Raw genomic sequence first — 27,946 nt, 5'->3', positions numbered from 1 at the left:
TTTTGTGAAGCCACCACCACAAGTCCTACATAAAGGTGAAAAGAACAGCTTGCTAATAGTTGAAAACAAAAGCTGAATCAAAGATAGTTCTTCCATAAATTAGTGCAGGGCTAGTGTGTCACGGCAGGGTTTTCTCAAACAGTTCCCATCTTTCAGGAATCTACAGCCTAATGAATGATTGCTTCCTTCTTCAGAAGGTAATTAACCTTTGCCAAATGATTAAGCAATGCTTGGTCTGGGGTTACAGAAATGTGATGTCTTTAAAACTGCTCACAGAGACTTCCCACGGGAATAAACTGCATCTATCCTAGGCTGCTTTGAAACTCCAACCTTTTAGTTCAAGAAACAGTAAATAACTATTTTGTAACTCGGAGAATCTCTCTGATACCAAACATAGCTCCTTCCAACAGATTCTCTTGTAAACTGAGGGCATTTAGAATGTCACATCCCTAATGTTATTTCAAACAGTTCAATGCTTTTTAAATTACGTTGATTGTTGTCTACTGCCAAATAATTTCTTAACGACAGAAGTCAGCTATGACATCAACAAACACAGCAAATTCAAACCAGACAATATTAAAAAGGTTTTCTAAATGCAGTTAGAAAATGATGTTATAGATGCCACTTACAACACTTTAAAACAAAGGCTAGATTCTGTTTGCATTAGAATTCAATATATGCGTATAAAGTCATTTTAAAAATTGTGAGAAATCTCAGTATCTTCTTCAAGAACACTCTGGCAATATTTTTTTCGTGTGTGTAGTACATAGAAAAAATAAGATAAAATAAAAGCAGTAACCAACAATTATATCTCTTTATATTAATACTTGCTGGAGAATGAAATCAGATTTCAACAGTTTTCAACATGGCCAAAACAGGTAAATAAAACTTAAAAATAATGTTGCTGAGCACAGGTTTCATGGCAAATAATACTGTTAAACATTTCCATTTTGAGAGGAGGTCAAGCAAACAAAACAAGATTATCCTTTAGGAAGGCATAGCATAAAATAAAAATTTGAAAAAAGAATCAACTTGGTCTCCTCTAAAAAAAATATCCCACTCAATAGAAAACATCAGCTTTCCTTTTAGTTTTTAAATTTTATGCTTATAAAAATCTTTTGATGAATTAATACTTAACATGCTCCGTTCACAGTCCTGTGGTCAGAGACTGGTTTTCTTGGACAAGGGATCTGCTCCATCCCCTGTACTCTGTCCCCATCCCAAAGCAAGTCATGGAGGATATTTCAGAGGGAAGCTACTCTAGTCCAAATCTAAGGCATGAAAAAGACCAAGTAGCAGCTTACCAGAGAATAGGTGATATGCTTTCTTCCTTTAGCAGAGAGCTTATTGTAGCTGAATAGTGACTAACTGCTGCTCCAAAATAGGCACACAGGACAGCGTAGTTAATGCTGATACGAATAACCTCTCGCTCTTGGATTAGCCTTGTCTTTAGCTGCTATATTTATTACAGTATTACATGAATACTAAAATCAACGAGAGCTCTCAAGAAGGATGATCAGACTCTCCTGGAATGCTGTTTCTTCAAACAACCCCAACTGAGGTCATTAGCAGGCAGAAGCAGACAGCTTACTTACCAGCTGCTCTCTATTCCTTAGAAAATTGTGACAGGAATAAGACAAAAGGAAGGTTAAAAACAAACAAACAGTAAACCAGAAAAACCTCTATCCATCTACATTGAAGATGAGATCACTTTTCCAGAGAGTAACAAGTGAATGCTGTCTATCTCCTTGTTAACTTAAAAAGGCATGATGAGACATGTTACTAACACTGCGCAAAGAACATATTTATTCCTGTTCCAGGATTTGGCAAAGTAGAAAGATTTTCAGAAGGAAGGTATTATTTCCTTTCAAACAGCAATGTTAATATGTAGACTTTTCTATATTTTCTACTAGTCTATTCATTAAAGAATAATTATCAACTCAGTTTTCTTAACCATGATTGTGTTTCTTTGGCCTTTCTAATAATTTCTGACATAATGCATCATACACAAAAGAGGCTGATCTGGTGTTAAGATCTTATTTTAATTAAGCATGCTTTTTTAAAAAAATAAAAGGATAAAATACTAAGCAAAGAATGAAACAACTTACCCAATGTATTCACCTGTGTCTTCTGAAATAATATATTGTCCTCCCTTTGAAGTACTTTGGACAAAGATCAGTACGACGTACAGCACAATATCTACCAAAACAAGTAAACATTTAGAAAATAAACAATTCTGGACAGATGAAGAAGTTAATAAATGCAAGAGCACTAACCTGGGATTTCTGCTTCCCCATGAACAACAAGACCAGTAGTAAGGCATAAATTTGTCAAGTGCCAAAGGGCATTTAGGAGGAACTGATGCAGCACGTTTACAGTCTTCAGTCCCTGGACTGAGTTGAAGCACCATGTAACAGGACTTAATCAGAATCCAGATGGGAAATAACTGCATTCAAACACAGATATTCCTCCAGTCAGCCTCAGTATTCCAACTGGAAAACAAGCAGGAGCATTGCATCGTGTTGTGTGTTCCATTCTGTAAGCCACAAAGACCCAAAGGAAAAATACAAACATCCCAAACCTTTCAGTCGTAAGTCAGTGCTCCTCCCATTTCTTCCTTTTAAAGTAACATCTTGTAAAATTCTTTCCGTGATAGATTGAGACAGGTCCACTGTTAATGTTTACATAGTAACGGCTGTGTTGTTGTTGGTTATTTATTTATTAAAGTATTATGAATAAAGAGCCTCCAAGTTATTTTATTTTTATCTATGAAGAACAGTAATTTATCCATGAAAACTCTTTCAGTTTGAGTTGAATGACTGCACAATTTCAGATGCCTGCAAGTTTGTGGTTACGTACGTCCTAATGTATCAAGAAACATTTTGGCAACAGACATTTTGCAGGCATGCTATTCTCTGCTGGAAGAGACCAGATGAGTATCACATTCTTTACTCTGAAGTTTTTTTTGCTCCTGCCAGAGCAGTATTAACAGACGATAGCTTAGAAAGCAAGTCTGCAATCCTATTTTCAAGAATGCATAATTACTTTCACTCTGAAATCTAAGTTTGAATTTATCATGTTTCTTAGTTTTGGCAAGTTCTGTGCTACTGTCAGTCAGGCATTTGCCTCCTCTTCATGCTGTCAAGTTGGCTTCAGTCCTCTGTAGAGGCTCCATACTGGAACATACAGCATTTTCTTCATTAATGCTTTCCAAATTATTACTGATCTGGCCCTGCTGATTATGTTGTATTTAACATTTCCCCCAAATTTACAGTAACAGCACAGAAATCATCATTGAGCAATAATAAAGAACACAGCCTGCATTAAAAAAAAAAATCTTAAGTATTTCTTCTGGGGACACAAATTCTAGGTCCTTTGAAAAGAAGGGTTATTCTTATCCTACATTTTTAAGCAAATGGAATGGATAAAATAGTGAGTAAGACTTATTTTATAATGTTTTTCTCATTAACTTTTATAGCCTTGCAGTCTATAACTAGTCCTTCTGCAGTGAGGATTCTCTCCTGTGCCAACTTACTGCTCATTACTGCCACACAAATACACATTTACTTAGAGAACAACGGAGAGAAATGCACTTGCCTGAAAAGGTTGTGATATTCTATTGTTTCTTGCTTACTTGCTTTGCACTGGAAACAAGAGTACTCCAATTATTTCTACAGACCTTTTCATTTATACCATTGCCCAGATGTAGCTAATAGTATAGCTTCACCTCTGCCAGCCCTTCTACTTTCTCCTATTCCCTGCCTCCATCCCCTTCCCCCTTCCATCAAGCATCTTACTGAGTTAGCTGGCACAGGCTTTGTCTACAACTGGAACACTTATAACTAACCCTGATTGAAAAAGTGCCACTGAATGCACTCTTACAACTAATGGCAGTTGGAATGGCAAACAAAGGTTAGTATTTGTGCTGACCGATCGAAATCAGTTGTATTAACAAAGTACATACAGGACACAGCGTAGCACACAATGCACATCAAGAAATTCCCATCAACCATGTTAATGCAAGGTGTGGGAGAACATGAAGTTCAATTAACTCTGTGGCTGGTCAGCGTGTCAAATCGGGCAGCAACACATGCAGGACTGAACTGTGGTTGGACTTGCTCCACATTATATGGACATACCCGTTTAGATTGGCACATGTACAGACTATTTATGAAAGGTTCTTTTTGAAGTGTAGCAATGTATCATGAAGATCAGATGGTGTCCAGATGCTGCAAATGACGTATACATAAGAGAGTATAGTGTTTATAGCAAAGAGGGTGAAAAATAACCAGACTGGATATTAGGTAAAAGGCTCTTTGCAAGAGGATGGTGGGCATGGAACAGGCTCCCCAGGGCAGTCAGTGGTCATGGCCTCAAGCTGCCAGATTTTAAGAAGTATCTGGACAATGCTGTCAGACATAGGGTTTGAATTTTGGCTGGTCCTTTGTGGAGCCAATTTGACTCAATGATCCTTATGGGTCACTTCCAACTCAGGATATTCTATGAGTATAATGACATCAGATATTCATTAGAGTGAAAATTAATAAACGAATGCAGTAAGTTACAATAGACCTTAAAATGGTATATGAGATCTAATGATAACAAGTGCAAAATGGTTTGTCCTAGGTTACTACTTCAGCAATGTACATGTCAGAAGGCTGTCAACAAGCTATTACAGTTCAGCAGAAAGCTATTATTGTCAACAAGAACAGTGTTCTGAAACATCAACACCATTTCTCCTTGCAGTGAGAAAGCTGAAAAATCTCTTTGGAATTGCTAATGAAGAGGTAAGGAAAGCACAGAACACTGCTGTGTATTGGCACAGCTGTGGGTGAGATGAAATAAGATGCCCTTGCAAAATAAGATTTGAGAAGAACTGATTAAACAAACTTATTTGCAGGTATGTGGCTGGAGATGCTAGCTTAGCACTTGTGTGTAAATCTTGTTTGCTTAACAGCACAAAGATTGATGGACATTGTCAAACAGAATACAAAGATAGCTCCTAGTTGGGCAAAACAACAAACTCTGAATCCAAATTACAAAGTTTGTATAAACAAAGGAAATAAAGGGAGATACCTATGGAGTGAGAGTGGGGCATGTTTGAGGTGTGCTGAGACAACTGTGAACCTCAGGTATTCAGATACCTTAGCCAATGGGGAAGGGGCTCACAAGAGTCAGGGTATAGGGATAAAAGAGGGGCTGTGTGTCCCCCGATACTTTGAAAGTCTCTACAGGGGAAATGCCCCTTGTAGACTCTCCCTTTATTCGAATAAAGAATGCTAAAAATGTCTCTCTTTGGGGGATAATTAAGCAAGCCTATTTGTGCAAAAATTTTCCCAGCAGGGGAATAAAAGCAGCCAGATTTTCAGACAGCAGTCTTTCTGAGAACTTGCAACTACTTCACATGCAGTTCAGGGCCCACTGAGCATGATTACAGCAGACACACCAGACTTGAACTTCCTGATGAAGAAGTTGTTGTGAACGACGTGACTCTGCCTGGCTCTTGGGCTGGCTCTGGACTTGCTGCCACAGTCAAACTCAGTGCTGTGTTCCAGTCACACAGAAATTCTGTTCCTCTTTCACGTTACTGGAATTAAGAAAACTGTCAGAGGCAGGCTCTGATGTATTAGCTCATTTGTCTGACATCTCCACACACCCTTCATGCAGCCTGCAAAGCTCAGGCACACAGCCTCCACCTCCCTTTCTCCATGCCGACCCCAAAACTTTCTCCTTAATCTGTTTTCTGTATCCCATCATGTCCTGAGTGTGGCTGCTTCTGCCTCACTATCGAAGGAATCACTGCATGCCTGATGTGTTGGAAATGACAGGTTTACATGTCCAGCTTCTTCATGGAGAGCAGCTCAGCGTTCAAGTAAAGTTGAAGGGGACAGTGTCACAGAATAGCCAATTTGGAAGGGACACACAAGGGTTATTGAGTCCAACTCCTGGCTCCACACAGGGCAATCCACGATCAAACCACTGTTTCTGGGAGTTGAAAGTAGAGTATCTTTAAGGTCTCTCTCAGCCCAAGCCATTCTATGATTCTGAGAGCACTATCCAGATGCTCCCTGAACTCCGGCACTCGGGGCCGTGCTCGCTGCCCTGGGCAGCCCGTTCCATGCCCACCGCCTTCTGGTGCAAAACCTGTCCCTGACCCCCACCCGCCCCTCCCCTGACGCAGCTCCATGCCATTCTCTCGGGCCCTGTCGCTGTCACACAGAGCAGAGCTCAGCGCTGCCCCTCCGCTCCCTGTGAGGAGCTGCAGCCGCCATCAGGCCTCCCCTCAGCTCCTCTGCTCGGGCCTGCACAACCCAATGGACCTCAACTGCTCCTCATACATTTTGATCTCTAGACCCTAAATCTAGCATGTGTCATGGGGGTTTCCTCGGAGCGCTGTGCTTTGGTTAGAACAACACTTATATTCATATAGGTGCACATATAATGCACCATATTGATGGCACCTAGAATGGCTTTGGGACCTGTCCCCTCCATTCCGCAATTCCATATGATCCCTGTCCAGCTGACAGAAAAGGTGCACCAGGCTCCTGAACAAGCTGCAAAGCATGTTCAGAGACTAGGAATTGCAAAAGTGCAGCAGTAAGAAGAATCAACAGCATGAATCACAAATTCAGGACAGAGCCTGCCAGCCTGCATACAAAGTGTGGTTGCTGCTTTGCTTATTTATTTTTAAATACATCCTGCTACCATCATAGCATGTATTGTGCACAGTGCGGAGAGCTAGGAAGCACAGCATCTACGCTGTGCCCAAGTTGTGTCAGGGGAAAAGCATCATGGTATTTGCTCTAGGCCAGAGGATAAAGGTGGCATCCACACTGGTTTATTTGGGGAGAAATGGGAAGGCGGTACAGACTCCGACCCCCTGCTGCACAGACATGTGAGGCATCAGATGATACCTGGCAGGACAATGAGTTGTTTTTTTTTTTTTTGTGCAAAGCCTTTACCTTCTTGCATATTTTCAACTTTGCAGACACTACTTATTACAAGAGTAACTTACCAGCTTGTAAGAAGGTAATGATAAAGATGCTCTTCTTCTAGTTACTGGAAATACAATTCAGGAAAGCTCTTAATACACGGTGGATTTTAGATGTGCATCTAAGAAACAAGATATTGTTACCCTGCATTACATAAATCTTCCTTCAGGCTCTAGTAGTAATGAGCAAACAGCGCTGAGAATGGGACATGCAATGAAACAGAGGTCTGGCAATATACTCACACTGGTAGGCGTGGTAGCCCAGAGTTTGTCCCTGCTAGACACGATCAGGTCTGCTCCACAAATAACACCCATTCATTGCACCATTGTCCTGTTTCTCAGTTATCTAAGCTAGAATTGTAAAGCCTCCGGAGGGAAGCAGGATAAAATGTAAACTCCCAGTTTATGCCGTTAGCTTATTACAAAAAAAAACTGGAAAAACTTCTTTTCCATCCAATAAATTATACACTGTATTCTTGTGATCACTTCGCAAAACAAGACAAATACTGAAAAAAACGTAAGATGAGGGCAACTAGTTATGCTGCCAGCACTGAAGCTTGAATCATATTGAAATGATCTCACACATTCACTGGTTTCCAAACAACTGTCATTTAGGACTTATCTTTTACCCACTCCTTTTAATAAAACAGTGTAATTCTTGCACCAGAAATTTGAGTTTCCCATATTTTAAATAGTATCGACTAAAAATGAAATTAATTGTTAGTTCCTGTAAAAATAATTTGCCTGTGATGTGTTCTGGCAAATTAAAATCAGTAGTGATTTTTTTACTGAGTTTAAATCTGCCCAGGTAAAGTCATTAATCTTTCTGAAACGACTTTTAAGAATAATTAAAAACAACAAAAACCAACACATACCTTTTCTTTTAGGTGGCCTCATTTGTGCCTCAACATGTTAGTACCATCCCTGAGACAACAAAGGGATGGCAGAGATATTGTCCAGAGAAGGCTAAGGCAGGTCAGAACACTGCATTTTCTTCCCAAGAGCTGAGCACATTGCTTCTGCTGCCACACAGGAGAGGCTCATGCATGTTACTTCCAACTTTGCAGCACAGTGCATGTTTGAGCTTTGCACAGATTCAAACTACTGCCCATCATGTAAATACTAAAACTGAAGTTTGATTCAGCAGCATGAGAAATACTTATGCAAAACTGTGAACATAAGAGCACAATCAACTGAGGGTTCCCTTCTACAAACTGTATGCAAATCTCAAATCTCTGCAAGTCTGTTTTCAAGAGGAATTTAAGCAGATGTAACCAAATAATAAGAGACCAGAGCTCCACCCATTCTAATGTACCATTTCTTAGCAAAATGGTGATGATCAGTACAAGGTCTTCCTTGCCCCGAGGCTGCTCTTTGGACTCACATTCTTCTTAGGCAGTGGTCTGACATGCTCGCCCTGGCAACAAAATGGGAAAAAAACAAAACACAATAAAAATCCTGTAAAAATACCTTCTGTTCCTCTCAGGTATATTGAGAGGAATACTCAGTATGGCTGGAAGAAGGAAATTTATTTATAAACACAACATACAAGACTAAAAATAGAGCATGCAGCTTTTCCTCTCCTCTAGAGGAAAAACCAGATGGAGGGAAAACAACCAATATCAAGTTGTCTCTATCCAGTGATCTGGAAGGATATGTATAAACAGAAAATATGTAAAACAGGTATAATTTAATGATATTTCTTTGTCACAAATAAACAAAATACTTGTATAAAATCAGTCCGCCAGGGTCAAGTTTTTGGCTTTCCAACTAAACTCCAACTGGTAACTCACCAAATGCAATTTTGAGGAACCTAGTGTCTTTGTTTGAGATTCTACCAATTTGTAGTAAAGACAAAGCAGTACAGATATAAAATTACTATGTAGAAACAAAGAGTTGTGTATTAAGAAATATTCACATGGCTTCAAAAAGAAACAAATACATTTAAAGATGCAGTCTTAGAGAATTAAATACAATGTCTGGATAGGGTTGAAGTCCTAGCTGTTTGTTATCTTTCAACTTCTGTATTATAATTCTGGCAAATTCCTCTCCTTGGTTATCTGAGGTATCAAGTAGTTGTCGGACTTTTGATGTCCTTGTAGGTTTGGTGCTTATAAGTTCATAGTCTTCTTTCATGAGTAAAAATCTTGATAGAAGAGCATCCAGTGACTGATTCAAACATGCTTCAGTCATCTGATCAATAATTTCTTCTCTCTTACTTTGGATCCATTGATGAGCTACATTCTGTTGTATGGTTTCCAAAACAAAATCTGAGATCAGGAAGAATTAAAAAAAAAAAAGATAAAAAAATAAGATCAATTAATATTATAACCATCTGATGATAAGCAGTGCCATAAAACAAAGAATGATTCGAGACAGAGCTGTTTAAAAGTTCTTTTTGGTCAGATAGTCACTTGAGTATTGTGTTGTATTTCATACTTAAAATGTTCTGATAATTGTCAAATTGTTGGTTAGAATATTTTTTTCATCTGAATCACAGTACTGTTTAAATTGGAAGGCAATTTCAGGAGGTCATCTCATCTCACATCCTACTCAAAGCTGAGCCAACTTCAAAGATAAGTCAGGAGGCTCAAGGCCTTTTCTGGATGAATTTTAAGCACCTCCAATAATGGACCTTCTACAGACTTCATAGTCAACCTATTCTAGTGTATGACCCAGCGTGGTAAGAAAAGACAGAAGTGCTAACTTCACTTCCCACTAGGATTTTTATTTAAGTCTAGTGAAAATGTTTCAGTAGTTTTCTGCATATATTCTTTAAACTGAGGATTTAAACAGAGGAGAGTTGCAAACCTCATATTCCCACGAGTCCTCCACCACAGTAAATTCAAGATACTGTATAGATGGCTGAAGAACTACAGAAATAATTTATGGCATGTTTTCTTTTCATGTTAAAGACAAAGACAGTTCCACTTCCTCTTTCATACACACACTTGTTCAATATGTGGGACTTGGAATTAAATCAGTATTTGCAATACCTGAGGAAATTGGTGATGTCTGCAGCACACACGATGAAGAATTTGAGGCAACTGAAATATTCTTCTCAGATGAGGGAAGGTAACTGTATGGATGCACAAAAGGTTTGGCGCTTTGAGTTACAGAGAGATTTTCATCCACACTCTGACAGCTGAGAGAGTGTAGACCACAAGAATTTCCATCTTAAAGAAAAAGAAAAAAGAGCTGTAATACACCTATGTTCATTATGTTCATAAAATACAGTTAATAATTTGAACAAGTTCATAAAACAAATCATTAACACCCTAAATTCACTTCAAATACAGCACAGTATTCATTCCACTCATGTTCTGGGCACATTTTTCTCCCTTGTCTTTAACCAGGGGTTGATTGTGGTTTTGAGGGTCTTGTCTTATTTTGAAAGAACACTGACACAATAAATCCAGGAGATGTGAACTGTTGGAGCTCTGCTGGATAGAAGTTTGATTGCAGACTAGAAGAACAAAATAATTATTTGAAGTGTTTGGAGATGTAGTTGCGAGTCAGTATGAAAGTTAGTTTATTTTGATGAATTTTTAATCTTTTCTTTAACCTTAGTTACACTACCAAAAAAGATTCAAGTGGAGGAAAGAAATACAAAGATCAGTGATGACATTCAGTAAGACACAAATAGAAGCTTTTGGTAGTTTTCTGAAGCAGCACATGCTTTCAAGAAAGCTCTATGTTAACTTTTCGAGGAACGTTAAAGGAGGATATTTATTAGGTAGCAAGCCTAATAGCAGAAAAAAAAGATGCAGAAGGGCAAGAGAAGAAATGAAAAATAGCTGATAAGAAACAAATTACAGGGCATATACCTAAATCTCCATACAGTTCTCATTAAAGATTTTCAAAGTGCCACTTGACAAGGAGCTCTGGAGATTTTAACTAAGAACAAGGAATACAGATATAAAAATTCAGATGAGCGTCTGACATGCTTTGATGATTTCTCATTGATATTCCATATCACGCTGTACACTGGGAGTTAGAGAGTTAATGCTGCAGTTCTGTGGGTTGTTAGTATGTCCGGTCTCTTGGTCTCAGAAGAGAAGAATGAACTACAACTCCCAGAAGAGTTTATTTTTCTGTTTCTGTTCTCTATTCCGAGGGAAAAATAAAACTAATTGAGAGTCACATGACTTCCCTCTTTGCTCCTTGACCATTTCACCTACAGCATTAGAGTAAGGACTTTGGTTTTGGAAACTGTCACCTCATTTTATTTACTAGCTTCTATTCCAATCATATTGTATTATATTACATTTCACTGCTATATTTAGTAAATTAAGTTTTTTTCCTTAGCTTGTTGTTGCTGTTTTCCTTCATCCAGGTCCATCTCCCTACCTTTTCTCTTCCTGGGGCCTTCCATGGGTCCATTCACCCCCCTGTCACGGACACTAAGCCAAACCATGACAGCATCTAGAGATGCAATGAGATATAGCTCCACAAACAACTCAGGATTTACAGCTGCCTGACTAATGGGGAATTCTGAAAGTGTAAGCACAGTGCTGAACTGTGGAAGCACATGGCTGTAAGGACTAAGAGCAGTAATAGGAAAATATAAATGAAAATGTATGATGATTATTTAAATGAACTAGAACTCACAATTCCAAATTGACTAGAAATCACAGTAACTAGTATTTTATTTCATGAAAGGCAGAAAAAGTAAGTGGAGCAGAGCTATGTACTGTGATGCAGCAGATACCATCTCCTGCATGAATGAGAGAGGATAAGGAGAAAATTGGTATGAGCTTTAGAAAAGGATTTTAAAAAGCTCTGCTGGGACAGATTATTATAGATCTCTAGGCAAACACAAATACAGTTAACACAGAAATCTAAGAAGTGGAAATTTGGTAGCATAAATACCAGATCTAGACTTCATATGAGGCTTAGTGTTTTTGAGATGAGGAATAAGAACTAGTAGTTTATCCTGTAACAAAGCATTACAAAGAAAAGAAAAAATATTCTAATATATATTAAGTACGGTTCTTATTTCATACAGAAATCAATTGTTAAACTTTTTTTTTTTTTTTTTATATGAGATACAGAGTTCTGCTAGACTTAGCTCAGTATCATAAGATAAAAGAAGCACAGCAAGGACTAGCAGAATACCATGATAAAAAGAAGTTTATTTTATAATGAACTTTGTCAACAGAGTTCATTCAGTTTATCTAGAAAAACAAAGGGTATTAAGGGGTTACTCTCTCTATGAGCCATGGGAAAAAGGGAAGAGAGCTACTTAAGCCTAAAGCAACAATCAAGAACAAGTGCATATAAGCTGGCTAAAAAACATAAAGGCTGTAAGTTGGAAGACTTCCTAACTCTGAAGGACAAGTTTCTGCAAAGTCTCCTAAAGTATTACCAGAAGAAAAAAAACAAACAAAATCTACAGTCATTTACTTCTGACTTAATGCCTTGCCAAACTCATTTCTTGCCAGTAGCTACCTGCGAACAGATTTTCACTTGAAACAACTGTATCTAATTTTGGAAAAGAAAAGACTCTTACTTTCCATTGTAAAACTACCTGATGAAGATATTGGCGAAGTAATAACATATACTTTGTACTTGATTGTTTTATAAATTTGCTTTAATGAAATGAATGCCTGCAATTGTTAAAGAACTAACTTGACAGCCCAGGAGGCACATTTAGACACATAGTTATGCTAAGCATAACTGATGTACAGATAAGTCTCCAAATTCTGACTAAGAACTATATGGAAAAATATTTTCCTTTGAAGAACCTAGCAGCACAGAAACAAGTCTTAAAGCGGCAATAAAGTATTTGTTTATACAGATGTATGACTTAAAGGAATAATACAATTCTATAATATGGAATTGTTGCATGGAAGGGGAATTAAAAGATCTAGTTCAACTGCTTGACCTCTTCAGAGTTAACAAAAGTTAAAGGCTATTATTGGAGATATTGTCCAAATGCCTCTTGAACACTGACAGGAATGGGCATCAACTGCATCTCTTGGAAGCCTGCTGCACTGTTTGATCACCCTCACGGTAAAGATGTTTCTTCATGCCCAGTTTGAACTTCCTTTGGCATATCTCTGTACTGTTTTCATATGTCTTGTGATTGATCAGGGACCAGGGAGCACAGGCCACCTGACACCTGTCTCTGTGCTTCCCCTCCTCAGGGAGCTGCAGAGAACAACGAGGTCAACTCAGCCTCCTCTTCTCATGACTGGACAGTGCAAACATCCTCAGCCTTCCCTCTCAGGACATGTTGCCACTGTAGTAATTTCATTGTTTCTAATTGCTGTTAAAAAAATCGACAGGAAGGTTTTGTAGAAGGTTTTGCAGGCTTTACAGTATCTTTATGCACATACAATAAGTCTAAGCAGTGACTCTAAAAAGGACCACTGACTGATCAACCAGTTTAACTGCACCACCACATCCAATTCAAATGATCTCCACAGGCAGATATGGCAATTTTTAACACAAACCAGCAGCAAAAATGGCTGATGGTTACTGTTATGGTAAAGCATCAGAATAGACTGCCCAGGGAAGTAGGAAAGTCCCTGTCCCTAAAGGTATTTGAGAGATTTGGCAATGTAGCACAAAAGGACACAGGACTTGGTAGAATATCTCTAGTTTTGCAGCATACCAGCAGACTTTTTGATGCTCTGATTTATAGCAATAAAGTCAATTGTCTTTTCTGCTTTCTCACCAGCATTCACTGCAAAGCCAAAGGACTCTTTTGAAACATAGATTTACATTTTTTCAACATTTAAATGAAGTTTTAATTTCACAATGCACTGCTATTACACTTTTATGCCTTCTGATGACAGTAAAACTTCAAAATTAAATTTTGACTGAATTTTGCCAGTTTTTATTCATAAGAGGTGATAACTACAAAAGATACGTACAGATACTTTTGCAAGCCAATGTCCATTTGTTGAAACATTTTTATTTGTTGAATGAGAAATGATCTACAGGTTGGCCAGGATTAGAAACTTTCCGTTTACTCAGCTGTAAAAGCACCTCAAGATTTTTAGCCTTTTTATTTTTAGAAGTACTTCACAAATGCTTAACTGAACTATCAAGATAGTAAGACAAGAAAAGAGTCCTGTTGCACTCATGATCTTTCAGTAGGAAAACCAATGTTATGAGAATTCCTCAAGTGACAGAAACAGAAAATATAGGCTAAAATGCATTAGTTTTTCAGAGTACTAAGTTGACAGTAATAAAACACATCTCTTTTCTGACACAAACATATCCAGTTATCTACAGGACAAGGAGGAATGGTTTTAAACTAAGAGAGGGGAGGTTTAGGTTGGATATTAGGAGGAAGTTTTTCACACAGAGGATGATGACGCACTGTAACAGGTTGCCCAAGGAGGTTGTGGATGCCCCATCCCTGGAAGCATTCAAGGCCAGGCTGGATGTGGCTCTGGGCAGCCTGGTCTGGTAGTTGGTGACCCTGCACATAGCAGGGGGTTGAAACTAAATGATCATTGTGACCCTTTTCAACCCAAGCTATTCCATCATTCTATGATTGTACTATGCAAATGCAATGGCACAATGGCAGCTGCAGTGTCAAATTATATTTATACGAAGTCATGAGTATTACCTGATGAGAGGATATTACACTGGGGAGGAGTTTTGAGTCGTGATGTATCTGGAGAGATACTCCGAAGAGGAAGTGCATCACAGTGTATGGAAGCAGATGTTTCCTGAAAGTTTTCCAATTAATATTAATACATCTATTAAATAAATGCGTACTAAATAAATAAAAAGTTGCAATGATTTGCAGAGCATTTTCCCATCACTTTCTTTTACATATGCTCTAAATAGACATTTGACAACACAATTGAGATATTTTTTGAGGTGAACATTATACAAATGTATCCTTGAAGCTGTGCTCAAAAAAAATGTTATTTAAAGCTGACAGTAATTTTGTATATGAGTTTAACCACTGTTAAGAATCAAAAGAAGCAGCATTAAGAACTAAAATTTAAAAATAAATCTATATGATCCTATATATACAAGCAACACAGAGGCATAAGGGAGCGTAAGGGAGTCAGTTTCAATCTGACCTGCAGACACTGTGCTGGATTCCTCAAGGGGATTGCTTTCTCACGCTTAGAAGATGTACTGAACATGACCTTATTTCTGCTTAATCAGCCTGATATGACTATGTACATGCTGCATTCCATCTCAACCAGTGAATGTTAGACCTTTCTTTACTGCACAGGAAACTAAACTGCAGAACCATCCCATCTTACGAAGACAATCCCCTTTTCAAGTTCTAAAGATCTTAATGATGCTGACATACAAGGGAAGATGCAAAATTTACCTCTTGGGGATTCAGTGGTATATTTAGAGATGTTTTCTCCACAACTGCTTTTTTTCCACTCCTGTGGATACACTGAGATTCATACTGTGACTGAAAGAGACATTTGGCATTATATTAAATTTTTGCTATGTTTAAGCCTGATACAAGACTAGAGGAATGTCAAATATTACATTTATCTTAGCAAAGAAAAGCAAAGATGCCAATTTATTTTACTTACTCATAACTGCAATAAAAGCAACTTACCTTTGATCTCTTTAACAAAATTACTGCTTCCAGGATAGCTATTTCATCAAATGTTCTCAGGACTGGTTCAAGGTCTATTAAACATTCTAAACAAAAAAAAGATGATTTGCTAAATGACGCAATATGGAAATTAAGTTTTCATATTGCTAAGGCTACTTTCTTATAATAAATGAATTAGTTTTGCAAATATATCTATTTATCATACGAAACTACTTATGTTACTGAACAGAAGTGTATTACTTTCACCCGTTACAACAATCTCACATCACCAAAAGAAATCCTGTTCTGATCTGGCTTCCTCAGCAGCCCGGTTGAAAGAAATGTAGGACTGTGCCAGACTCCAAGTCTTGCATTCCTGGAATGGACAGATTAACGGACTTGCTGTACTTCAGGGCAGACTCAACAAGTTTTGTCTGCTAAATGGGATCTAAAAATACAAGACCTCAGGATGGGTAGCTTTACTCCCACTCCAGCAGAAGTGCAAAGAATTATTAGAGGAAAATAAACAATCAAGACCCCACTGCAATATCTGGAAGAGCTGCTACGGAGATCTGTCACCAGGGAGATGGTGATTGTTAAAGCACTGAATTCATTGGATATGGATAAGTCAAGTGATACTATCTGCAAGCTCAACAGAGGCAGAAGCTAACGTCATCTGCTTGCATAGGAAGCCACATGGCAGTTTAATAAACAAGAGACAGTCTGTGTGATGCTCCCTTGTTTCCCAACGCTAAAAGATTTGCAAAACAAAATATTTCAAATTTTGAGGTGGATATCATACAAATGTCTCCTTGAAGCTGTGCTCAAACCTCAGAAAAGGATAACAACATATAACAACTTCTACTGCACTTTCTATGAGCTCCACTGATTCAGCAAAATCCATTTACTGTACTAGGAACCTGTGACACTGCATCCTTATTAATGTATTTTTATTGTTTTTACTGTAGTTTTACTGTTTCACTGTAGTTCTCCCAGATAAGCTCCTGTTTAACTGGCACTTTCAAGACATACATTCAGTAGTGGGATTCTCATTCCCTTGCATCAGCTCAGACAGAATCTGAGACTCCATTTTTCACCGTGAATTACTAGGACTGTTTTTATTGATTTTAATCAAATTCCAGGTACATGCTAAAAGGCTGCAGAATCAACAGAATTACAACCCATGCAGAAACAGGGGAATAAGTAGTCTTTGGTCCTTCTTTATAAGGGGAACAGACAGGTTAACAAAACATTTCTATTTTAAGTGTATCTGAAAAGGAAGGGGGAGGGTGTGGAGGAGGGGAGAAGCTGGATGTTATTTTCTTTTTCCCTGTGCTGTGGTGATTGCAAAGTTTCACAATCAGTGAACTTCACTTCCCTTAATTTTGAAAAAGATTTCTAACTTCCTCATTCTTGTTACGATAGTAAAGGGAAAGCAATGCATGTTTTCTTCAAAGACCAAATTAATTCATGTACTGCACAGAGCCAAACAGTTCATTCTGTATGTCTATCCCAGGTAATTACTCCTTCTGTGTGACCACAGACTTGGGCTGCTATTTTATTTTGGGTAACTGACAAACAAAAGCAAAAATACTTAAGGAAGTACTGTGACGTCTATGTTTTTTTTATTTTTAAAAAATATATAGATTTATTTATGCAGTGAAAAAAAAATTAAACCCATGATTTAAAACCATATAAATCAGACTCATACCAAAAATAAATGAACATTTCAAAAAATATTTTTAACGCAAAGTTAAAAATGCTTCAAAAGAGGACACGTAGTTCACTTTGGACTGCAAATTTTGAACATAAAGATGATAAATCTGTTTGGTTGTGTCTCCATTTTTTTCTGCAAAACTGGTCCAAAAAGAAGTTACAAACACTTATTTCTCAGCTGTCTGATTAGCAATTTTCTAATAAACTCAGATTTTATAAAGGTTTTAAAAATAACAAACTTCTGTTCAGCAAATCTTCAAATGAGGTGTTAGGATCACTGTCCTATTTGTAAAATTAAAGTATTTCAAGTAAGAGTCACTGCATTCACTTCAAGGTGAAGTTATGAGAGAGACAAGTTTTTAAGGAGCAATATACAACTCATGAGTTTATTTCAAAAAAAAACTTAAAAGCTTAGCAGATGACTGTTCAACAGATCCAGAATTCCCAGCTTTCTATTTCTATCAAATACTGTTGAACTCTAAGACAACTTTATTTTTTACGTCCAGATTCTGAATTTTAATTAACAGTTAAGAGGTAGTAGAAGAACAGAAGCCATAATGGCAGCAGAGAAGCAAGAATCAAGAAGATCAGTTTCAAGGCTAATAAGCCATTTTAAAGCATTGGATCAAATTAAAACATAACATTCTGCATGAAAGAAAAGTTTTTTGAAAGCTCTTAGATGTATCTGACTGAGTTTGAAGACCAGTTCTCAGGGTAAAATATTGCGAAAGCTAAAAGACTGAAATGTGAGCATTCAAATAATGAAATATATTATTTGTATTGAGGATAAAAGGATTAGGATAAAAGAAAAAATAAGATATTATAATAGTAGTTGATAAAGAGGATGGATGAAATACTCCTATAACAGGGAGATTTTACATATGGCACAGAGACATGATTAGCGATGGGAATAGGTCAGACTGACAGTTGGATTGGATGATCTTGAACTTCTTTTTCAACCTAGACAGTCTAGGATTCTAGAGGTGACTACACCAACCCTAACAAGAGCAAGTTTCAAAACTAAAAACCTGGTGATGACTTTCAGCCTACATTTTTACAGAATTGCTGTTGCACACAAGAGCTAGAAGTCACAAAAATATTAAGCAGCTTTTCATGTTAGGGAGAAACTGGTATGGGGAGTATATCCAGTCTCAGCATACACCAAGTACACTGATCAAGCATGACAAACCCAGGTTTGATTTCAAAACAGAACTTTTCTAGTTTACAAGATACCATGTTAATCTCTGCAGGCTCACTCTTCAATCTTAGGGTTTAAATTACATAATCCATTGGAAAAAGGCTGAAGGTATCTACATTTGTTCTCAAATACAAGAAACCATACTAAGAAAAGATTAAAAGCTACTTGTGTGGCCTCAACAATCAAAGTTCCAGTGAAAAAGATTCATCCATGCAAACAGGCAAAAATAAAGTGAAGTTACAGTAGCTCATCTGATGTGCAACGATTTGCTGCTTTGCCAGCTCTTACAAAACCCACAGTACTCACTCTATGTATTTCACTTATTCTCCTCCCTCTTCTGAAAATAAGTAAATAAATAAAATATTCTAACTCCAACTAACAACTTGATTTTATGGCACATGTAGCTCCATTCATAAAAATTAGTTTATAGATATGATGGAATCAGACAAGAATCACACACATTTTGACTGAGCAGAGACATATTTTTTTACATTTTTACCATTTCCATTTTGTGATTACACCCTTACTCTATATGTACGAGATGAGACAAAAATCTGGCAACTTTAAGAACTGTATTCATTTTTCAAAGTAAACTTACTTAAGAATGATGGTCTTTCATCTGGGTTTTGTGCCCATCCACTTTCTATCAATCTTATGACAAGAGCTCGATGTGGAATGTCCATTGATAAGCTTGTTTCACTTAAGTCTAGTCGCTGTCCTTGTGACACACTATACATTATCTGCAAGGGGTTTATAACTTCTGTCAAAATAGACATCATGCTTTCATTAGAAATATATGCAAAATAAATAGCTTACTACAGGAAGAATAATTAAGACTGCAGTCGTAATATTTACATTTCATCAAAATAAGGCTGTTTCTTACTTTAAAAGAAAAGAATTCAAAATACATTTTTTCTTACCAACATCGTAATTTGAAAAAGAGTCTAATCTGAGAAGTAACTCAATTACTTCTTAAACAGGCTTACAAATAGGATTTTTATGAAGCAATCCCTAAATGAAATTCCCAGGTATCCAGGTGACAGGCACAACTGACACCTAAAGCTAGAAAAATAAATTACAAGAAAACCTGGTCTTACCTTCAAATGGGTGTTTCCTTGACATCACTTCCCATATAATAATCGCAAAACTGTTTGAAGTGTAAAAAGTATAGAAGACATTATTTTAAATTTACCAGCACTTATTGAAACAATATAGAATCATAGAATTGCTCAGGTTGGAAAAGACCTTCAAGATCATCAAGTCCAACCACAACCTAACCATGCTACCCTAACAACCCTCCGCTAAAACATGTCCCTGAGCACATCCAAATGGTTTTTAAACACATTCAGAGATGGTGACTCAACCGCCTCCCCGGGGAGCCTATTCCAGTGCTTAACAACCCTTTCTGTAAAGAAGTTTTTCCTGATATCCAACCTGTTGCAACTTGAGGCCATTTACCCTCGTCCTGTCACCAGTGAGAAGAGACCAGCCCTGCTCTCGCTGATAACACCTTTCGGGCATTTGAAGAGAAGAGTAAGGTCTCCCCCTCAGCCTCCTCTTCCACAATTGCTCAAATAACCTTTGAGCTCTCCAAGCTTCTTCAAATTAGCTGATCATAACTCTAAAATCCTAAGAGCCATTCTTCTATTTAGTTCTACAGGTAGCCACAACTCTCCTACTTTCAGCTATGACTCAGAGCTGACTGAAGCAAAACTACCTGAACTTTCTTAAAGTGAATTATTCCTTCAGGAGATGGCTCTCTATTCGGAGACACAGACAGGAGACCTCTAAAACTGCTCTAAGTCCATTACTCTTTATTTTCTTAACTCCTCAAAAAAGATTTCTTTCTTCCCAATACATTCTGCGAATTATTTTAATAGATGTATACAAATTACAAAGGTGTGCGAATTGAGCTAGTGAACAGTTTCTTTCCTCCCTACACTGCATGCATACACTCTCACTCATAGGAACTAGTCTCCTTGGTCTCTTTTGACAGTTCCAGCTTAATTACCGAAGCATCACAGTTGTCACAGTGTTTCCTTGAGAAATGCATAACCTACAATTCCAACTACCAATTGATTCTTCTTTCCCTATTCATTTTGCTTAGAGTCTTATAACGTTACTGAAAACATGTCAAAATCTAATTTTAGCAAGTCAGATGTGAATTCAGATTGCACAGTCCCTTTGAGGTCAGTATAGGTTACCTGTAGATATCATGTTTCACACTTGCCCGAGTTTTCTGACTGGGATTGTAATCTTCAGGGGGCATGTAGACGATGGTCCCTCCTTCTGGTAAGGAAGTTTCACTGCGTGACTGTGACATGGATATGACACGCCATTTTGACATGCCAAAATCTGCAATCTGGAAAGGACAGAGCAGTTGTTCCGAAAACCATATTTATCTCTGTTAACCTTGTTACAAATTCCTGAAATACACCTGAAAGAACCGGTTGTTTGTAATCCTTAACCTGACACAAAGTATGCGGTTGCTTTAGAGACAGGAAACACCAGCTTCACTTCAGAAAACATTCCCAGTTCATGACTCATGCCATTCCTACAGCACTGCCCTATCCTGTTATTCTTTTAAGAAAGATTCATACACTCTGTGGCTGGGGAATCTGTTGTGGAAGTCTGTCCCAAATCACAGAATCATAGAATGGCCTGGGTTGAAAAGGACCACAATGATCATCTGGTTTCAACCCCCTGCTATGTGCAGGGCCGCCAACCACCAGACCAGGCTGCCCAGAGCCACATCCAGCCTGGCCTTGAATGCCTCCAGGGATGGGGCATCCACAACTTCCTTGGGCAACCTGTTCCAGTGCGTCACCGTCCTCTGAGTAAAAAACTTCCTCCTAATATCTAACCTAAACCTCCCCTGCGTCAGTTTAAAACCATTCCCCCTTGTCCTATTACTATCCATCCATGTAAACAATCATTTTCACCATTTTCTTTCATGGAAAACAAGCTACAAAGTCACTATGTGTTTCTAGATCACTGATTGTGTAGAAAGCTTTGTGTTTGTGTTTTACACTGATTGTGTAAAAGTTAAGATCATAATAGCCACATCTAACTTAGCCTGCAGATATCCAGGGACAATTGCACTTACAGAAAAAAATTTAGGGAAGCCCACCTCATTCTCAAAACTAAGAATTATTAATCTAAAATTAACAAATTTGGTATCCTGAAATTCTGTGCTGCAGAAAGTCACCGAATATTTTTTTACTGTGCCTCCAGAGCCTTCTTTCTCCTTGTCCCTTCCTAGAGAAGTCACCCTACATCAAGAATTAACTGGCTTAGTTTACATTCCCAGACATCCACAAATCAGGAGCAAGATGTATGACCAGGTTATGGGTGGAAAGCAGCACGGATAGAAGAATAAGAGTGCTAGCAAGCTCCCAGTCCAGCACCCAAGTGAGAAAGTTATATATCATAGAATGGCTGAGGATGGAAAGAACATTAAAGATCACCTAACTCCAGACAGTCTGCTGTAAGTAGGCTTGCTACCCACTAGATCAGACTGCCCAGGGCCCCATCCAACCTGGTCTTCAACATCTTCAAGGATGGGGTATCCACAACTTCTCTGTGCAACCCGTTCCAGTGCCTCACCACTGATTAAAGAATCTCTTCCTAACATCCAACCTGCATTTAGTTTAAAGCCATTCCCCTTTGTCCTACTGCTATTAGACCATGTAGAACATTACCCGGGGAAACGGCCGCAAGTTGTATCAGAAGAGGTTTAGGTTAGACACGAGGAAAAACTTTTTCTATGAGAGTGGTCAGGCATTGGAATGGCCTGCCCAGAGAGGTCGTGGAGTCACCATCCCTGGAAGTGTTCAAGAGGTGTCTGGACAAGGAGCTGCGAGATATGGTTTAGTAGCTTGTGGTAGCAGTGGTAATGAGATGACGGCTGGACTAGATGATCTTATAGGTCATTTCCAACCTTGTGATTCTATGATTCTATGATAGGTAGCCCACCAGCTTGTAAGCTCTCTTCAAGTATGGGAAGGCCACAATGAGGTCTTCCTAGAACCTTCTATTCTTCAAGCTAAACAAACACAACTCCCTCTACCTCTCTTCAAAGGAAAGTGGCAGCAATGAGCTCTGGGCTTTTTCAGCATTTCTATTAGAGTAAAATAATTTTCAAGATGCCTCTGTGAGCATAAGATAACAGAAACAAACTTTCTGGAGAGCATAAACGTTATCCTTTTCCCTCTATGGCTCACTCATATCAAGCCTTTCTTGCTGTAGCTGATCAGGTTATCTTGCTCATTCAGTACATCTGGTACAGTCAGAAACAGACTAAGAATAATGTTACTTTTATACACATGCAGTACTTTTCTGGTTTAGCATGTGTGATAACCTTCATTAAGTTTCCTGCCAGCTGTCCTAAATTAGAGAATCATAGAAAAGAATCATAGAATAGCTTGGGTTGGAAGGGACCTCAATGATCAAACTCCAACTCCCCTTCTGCAGGCAGGGCTGCCAACCTCCACATTTAATACTAGACCAATCATGCTTCACCCAAACTCTAAGCAAAGCAACTGTTTATATGTGGTCAGACAGAGCACCAGAATGCACCACTGTTGCTAGGGATTAAGAAAAGTGGATTTTGTGGATCACTTGGGCCAGTTCCTAGTCAGGTTTATCAAGAAACTTGAGAGACAGTGATACTAGCACAGCTGAGTGGGAGGAGGTGTGAGCTGCTGAGGGAGTGAGTGAAGGGAAAGCTGTGTAAGCTGCCCTGCTGCCAAGGAAACCTCTTTGCAATGGAGAAAGAAGAGATTGGCACTGCATCTTTGATATTTGCTCAAAGACAGAAAGATTAATCTCACAGTAAGCGCTGAAGCCACTCAAGTATGAATTAAGATATCTCGGATTTCTCACTTTGAATAGTACATTCTACCAATTTTAAAAACAGAGAGTTTCAGTTCTTTTAAAAAAAGACACTCCTGCAATTATATAAGCACATAACTGTTTTGCCAGAAGTTCTCTCAATCTCTTTTTCGCATAATGGCAGTGATACTCAAAAAGACAGAATTGAAGTTTTGAACTAGTATTACTTCTCCATACATGCTTGCTTGCTCTAGGAGCTTCGTAAGAGCCATCTCTCAGCATGTTAAAATTTTCAGAGTTAAATTTTACACATTCTTATACTGCTCTAATAGAATATACATGTTGACGTTGCATGATAAACATCACATAGTGTTAACATTAGAATTTTTCTGACCTTCAGAACTAAGTTGTCTGAACATCTTGGACAGGAAAACTTTCTATTTTTTCCTCAAAAAGAGCCAAATGTAGCTACCAGGGAAAGCTGTCATCAGAAAGCATCACTGCCATTGAGTAATGACTATACAAAGGGACTTCTGTATAGTCCCTCTGTGTTGTAAAGGACCTTTAAAGATCATCCAGCCCAGCTCTCTACAATAAACAAGGACATGCACAGCTAGATCGGGCTGCTCACAGTCTGGTCCAGCCTGGCCTTGAAAGTCTCCAGGGATGAGGCATCACTGGGCAACCTGTTCTAGTGTCTCACCACTCCCACCGTAACAGACTTTTTCCTAAAACCTAAATCTACTCTCCTTAAGTTTGAAACCAACCTTTATATGAACTTCTATACCTCAAGCAGTTCATAGTATGGAATTCTGGTCTTTTTAGATGGATCAGATCCACACTTGAACAAAACAGTGTTTAAAAAAAAAAAAAACAACAAACCTAAGTTCTGTCTGCAAGGATACAAGTAAAACATCTGGCATACAACAATAACCCCTCTCCATAGCCACGACCTCACTCTTCTTCTACTGCAATTAAACACTTCGGCTCATTCTGGGTGCTGAGGAACATAAGTATTAAATAACTCTACCTTGACATGAAACTCATCATCCAATAAAATATTCTGGGTTTTCAAGTCATGGTGCAACAATGGAGGATTCATGTTGTGCAAATAGTTCACTCCCAAAGCAATTTCATAAAGAATGCGGTATCTCAGGCACCAGGCAATGTCAGGATACACGTCTTTCTGCCAAAATAAAAACACAAAACCAGAATATATTCCTCTGTTCTGACATGGAAGATAGCACAGATACTTTTACTGTGAGAAGAAAGTGAGTTGGACAAGTAGTAATCTTTTAAAACTTACATTACATTAACTGCACATTGATATTGGTTGGCTGGTAAAACAAATACATAAACATAACAATGTGGTGTTACATTTCCATTCCCCAGCATTCATTCAGTAGTTGATGAATGCTATTTATCATGTGTTAACAGGACACTTACCACATTATTCCTAATTACTCATAAGGAAACATGAATTACAGATTAACCCCTATATGAAACCTGTAACCTATAGATACTGCACAAAGAAAGGCAAGAATCATTTCTTCAGCTGACACTAAGAGGAGGGGGAAACTGTGGTGAAATTAAGCACAAAATACTACCTTCAGAAATATAAATACAAAAACAAAAAGGCAGGAAAACTAACACCTTAAAAGTTACATTGACACTAATGCATTTATGAAAAAAACGTAGCTGAAATCTTTAAGGCATAGACACGTACTGATTAAGGGCACAGAAGAGACTGCAGCACTGTTGAGATGCTACAGGAGCTTTACAGCAGCAACAGTGAATGCTTGGACCAAAGGAGTGGAGCAGCTGAGAGCTCAGCATAGGTCAACTTAATGTTGACAGTAACACTTGGTTGAAATACCCATATCTGTTAATGTTAACAATATTTGACTTCTATAAATTCTCTTCAGTATTTTTTTAAAGGTTCAAAATTCAAGAAATTTTTTTCATGATATTTACACTGCCAATAGTTCTGAAATCCAAATTAAGTATTTCAGTTTCCAATTAGAGAACAAAGTGATTTTATACAGTAACTCATCCTTTAGCTTGTTATATGGATCATGGCATTAAAAGAAAAAGTGCAATAAAATTAACATCTACTAAGCCTGCCTGCCTTTTTGTGATACAGCAGGTCTACTTGAGCAAAAAAAAAATATATTGGTAAGAGTGATTGTCCTTAAATTTGTAATATTAATAATACACTTACTGTAGTACTTCCCTTAAGCATGGAAATCACACTATTTGAAACAACCAGAAGCTGTACTGAAGACCATGAGAACACTTACCCCGTGTAAAAGCTGGTTCAGCGATCCATTTGCCATGTATTCTGTTACAATCCCCAGAAAGTCAGGCTCATTGCAAATTCCCAAAATTGGCAGAATGTAACTAAACCTGGCTTTGTGTAATATCTCTGCTTCCTTTAGAAGGTGGTTTCTGTCACTTAAAAAGAAAACCAACAAGTAAGGTTACCTTACTTACAGTAACAGGAAACTAAGCAAATTTAAGATTCACTATATTCTCTTCAAAAATCATCCATATGGAGCACCACCTTTCAGTGTTTGTTTCCTACCATGCCTTCTTTGGTAACAAAATGCTGTAAGACAACACAGAATCTGCACGTGCAAATACCAGACAGCTTCTCTAGTTTTGTTGCAGCACACAAACTTCTCTGTTTCCATAACACATTTCATCCATGTTTCCAGCAAACAAGGATACAGTCCAGCTTCCCCATTCTGTGCAACTCTAACACTTGTCTTACTGCCCACCTTCAAATACTGAGCATTTACTGTGGCCCACTATTTATCTTAATGCTTATCTTACACTCATCTATCTGTTTTAGAGCACTATGACTCTGCTGTGTGCTAAAATAATACTTCAAGGGACACACCTTCAGTTTCTGAATGACCAATCATGTTATGTTTTCATCTAAATTGTTCCTTCAGCTGTGCCCCTGCTTGAATCGCCCTCAGGAAAAAAACACTTGATGGCACAGAAAACAGAAACTGCTCTCACAATGCCTGGATATCTAAATTTGGTGACTTGAATGTTCTTTCTTACAGTCAAACCTACTTACAAGTGTGAATTTGATGCACCTTTACCAATTCAGACCTTGCAGCTTATGGATATCAGAAGCTCAAGTTGTGTTTAAAAATGAGCGTGCTTCTATCTCTAAAAGTGGTAAGGGGATGCTCTGTATCTCAAACATCCTGCAGAGAGGATGCTTGGACCAAAAAGAAAAAAGAAAAAGAGGTAACACAGAGGTATGTTAAACTAAGGCCAACTGTTGATCCTTGTTTATGTGATGGAAAAAAACCATCTATTATGAGAAAGTCCAGGAAGTGATCCAAGTGAAAAGGCCCGCTTCCGGAAAAACATGGGACAACAGGCTCTGCTCCCTTCCTCTCTCTTTCTACCACAAACTAGGTTTGAGAAAGTCAGAGGTTTCCCCAGATCATGAGGCACATCTGCATGGGATTCTGCTGTAACCAGGAAGCAGGTTGCAACACTTGGAGGTTTATCCCTGTGCCTGGAATTCACTACACCCGCCTGCTCCTCACCAAGGGCACTGTGTAACGCCCGCAGGAGCACAGCCCACAGCAGTTCCTGGCTGGCCTTGCTGCAAGTAATGACTGAAATTAGAGAAACATCAGTAAATTTAACAACAGAGGACATAATAATTCTGCTTAAGAACACAGCTGAGATTCTGGCAAGATGTCAGAGATAAGGCCCTGTGTACACAGCCATTCTAAGCTACCAAACCCCTCATAGCAACTGGGTCACAAGACCAGAAGTCTTCTGGGCTCATTCGCAATATTTCAGGGGAAACCGAAACACTTGTATATTAACTGAGAAACGGCTTAAAAGCTTTTAGTCACACCCACGTCATGCTGCTGAGTGTGGGCACACTCACAACACACAGACGTTTGAGTGAAACTATTTCTCCTAACTGCCTAAAACTTGACCAAAGAAACCTAAGGCAGTAAAGATGAAAGACACCTGCACAGGAAACAAGCAACACCCTAAGGAGAGGCAAACTAGCACTGATATGGGAAAAAAATACAATCATAGAGGCTGAAGGGGGCAGATACAAGTGAAAAAGTGTTCCCTGCTGCACTCTCCTATGGAGTGACAGCTCCTGCAGGAAACACTGTCACTCATCTCCAGGAAAATGGGAATTGTAATTACTACAAGTTGAAGAACTATTGAAAAATAGTTGTATGCAGAGGTCTTTACAAAGCTACTACTTTAAATTAAAATACAGAACTACTACTAAAGCTCCTCTTAGCACCGTGAAACAAAGAAGATATCAGCAGCCACACTTCTGTCTTGGAGAAGCCTTTTTTGCTGTCTCTCTCTCCTAACAACACCGACGCTGACAGAAACTGAGCTGGCAGCTCTCACACCGCCCTCCCCTACAGCCGATACGGAGGAAGCAGCGGAGCTGCTCGGCACTCCCCCGCCCCGGCTGAAGCGCCCCACGGAAAGACCGACCCCGCGACCCCCACACACCCCGTACACGCTCCGCTACCTGTCTAGCAGCGGCCCTTGCAAACACTTGAGGGCCACCGGGACCCTCCAGTCGGCGTGGCGGGCGGCGGACACGGTGCCGTAGGCGCCGCGGCTGATGAAGCGCAGGTCCGGCAGCTTGCTGGAGGGGATG

General features: G+C 38.7%; 1 protein-coding gene and 1 long non-coding RNA gene across 2 annotated transcripts; both read right to left on the bottom strand.

The window, feature by feature from the left end:
• On the bottom strand, window positions 1-2,708 carry LOC109366840. The gene is made up of 2 exons (XR_004159299.1): window positions 2,277-2,708; window positions 1-2,199 (listed from the first exon to the last, which is right to left on the bottom strand). It is a non-coding gene; the product is annotated as an uncharacterized LOC109366840 (long non-coding RNA).
• A 5,954-nt stretch (window positions 2,709-8,662) lies between these two features.
• RIPK2 (receptor interacting serine/threonine kinase 2) lies at window positions 8,663-27,942 on the bottom strand (the record flags this gene model as incomplete). Its single annotated transcript, XM_010709117.3, has 11 exons — window positions 8,663-9,261; window positions 9,988-10,167; window positions 14,577-14,679; window positions 15,303-15,392; window positions 15,546-15,631; window positions 19,037-19,198; window positions 19,536-19,585; window positions 20,643-20,800; window positions 24,302-24,457; window positions 25,572-25,725; window positions 27,815-27,942. Coding segments are annotated over 11 exons (1,593 nt in total), but the record flags the coding sequence as incomplete, so codon positions are not given.
• Between the last annotated feature and the right edge of the window lie 4 nt (window positions 27,943-27,946).

This window comes from Meleagris gallopavo, chromosome 3, assembly GCF_000146605.3.
Source record: "Meleagris gallopavo isolate NT-WF06-2002-E0010 breed Aviagen turkey brand Nicholas breeding stock chromosome 3, Turkey_5.1, whole genome shotgun sequence".
Classification (NCBI taxonomy): domain Eukaryota; kingdom Metazoa; phylum Chordata; class Aves; order Galliformes; family Phasianidae; genus Meleagris; species Meleagris gallopavo.
This window is presented reverse-complemented; position numbering and strand designations above follow the sequence as displayed.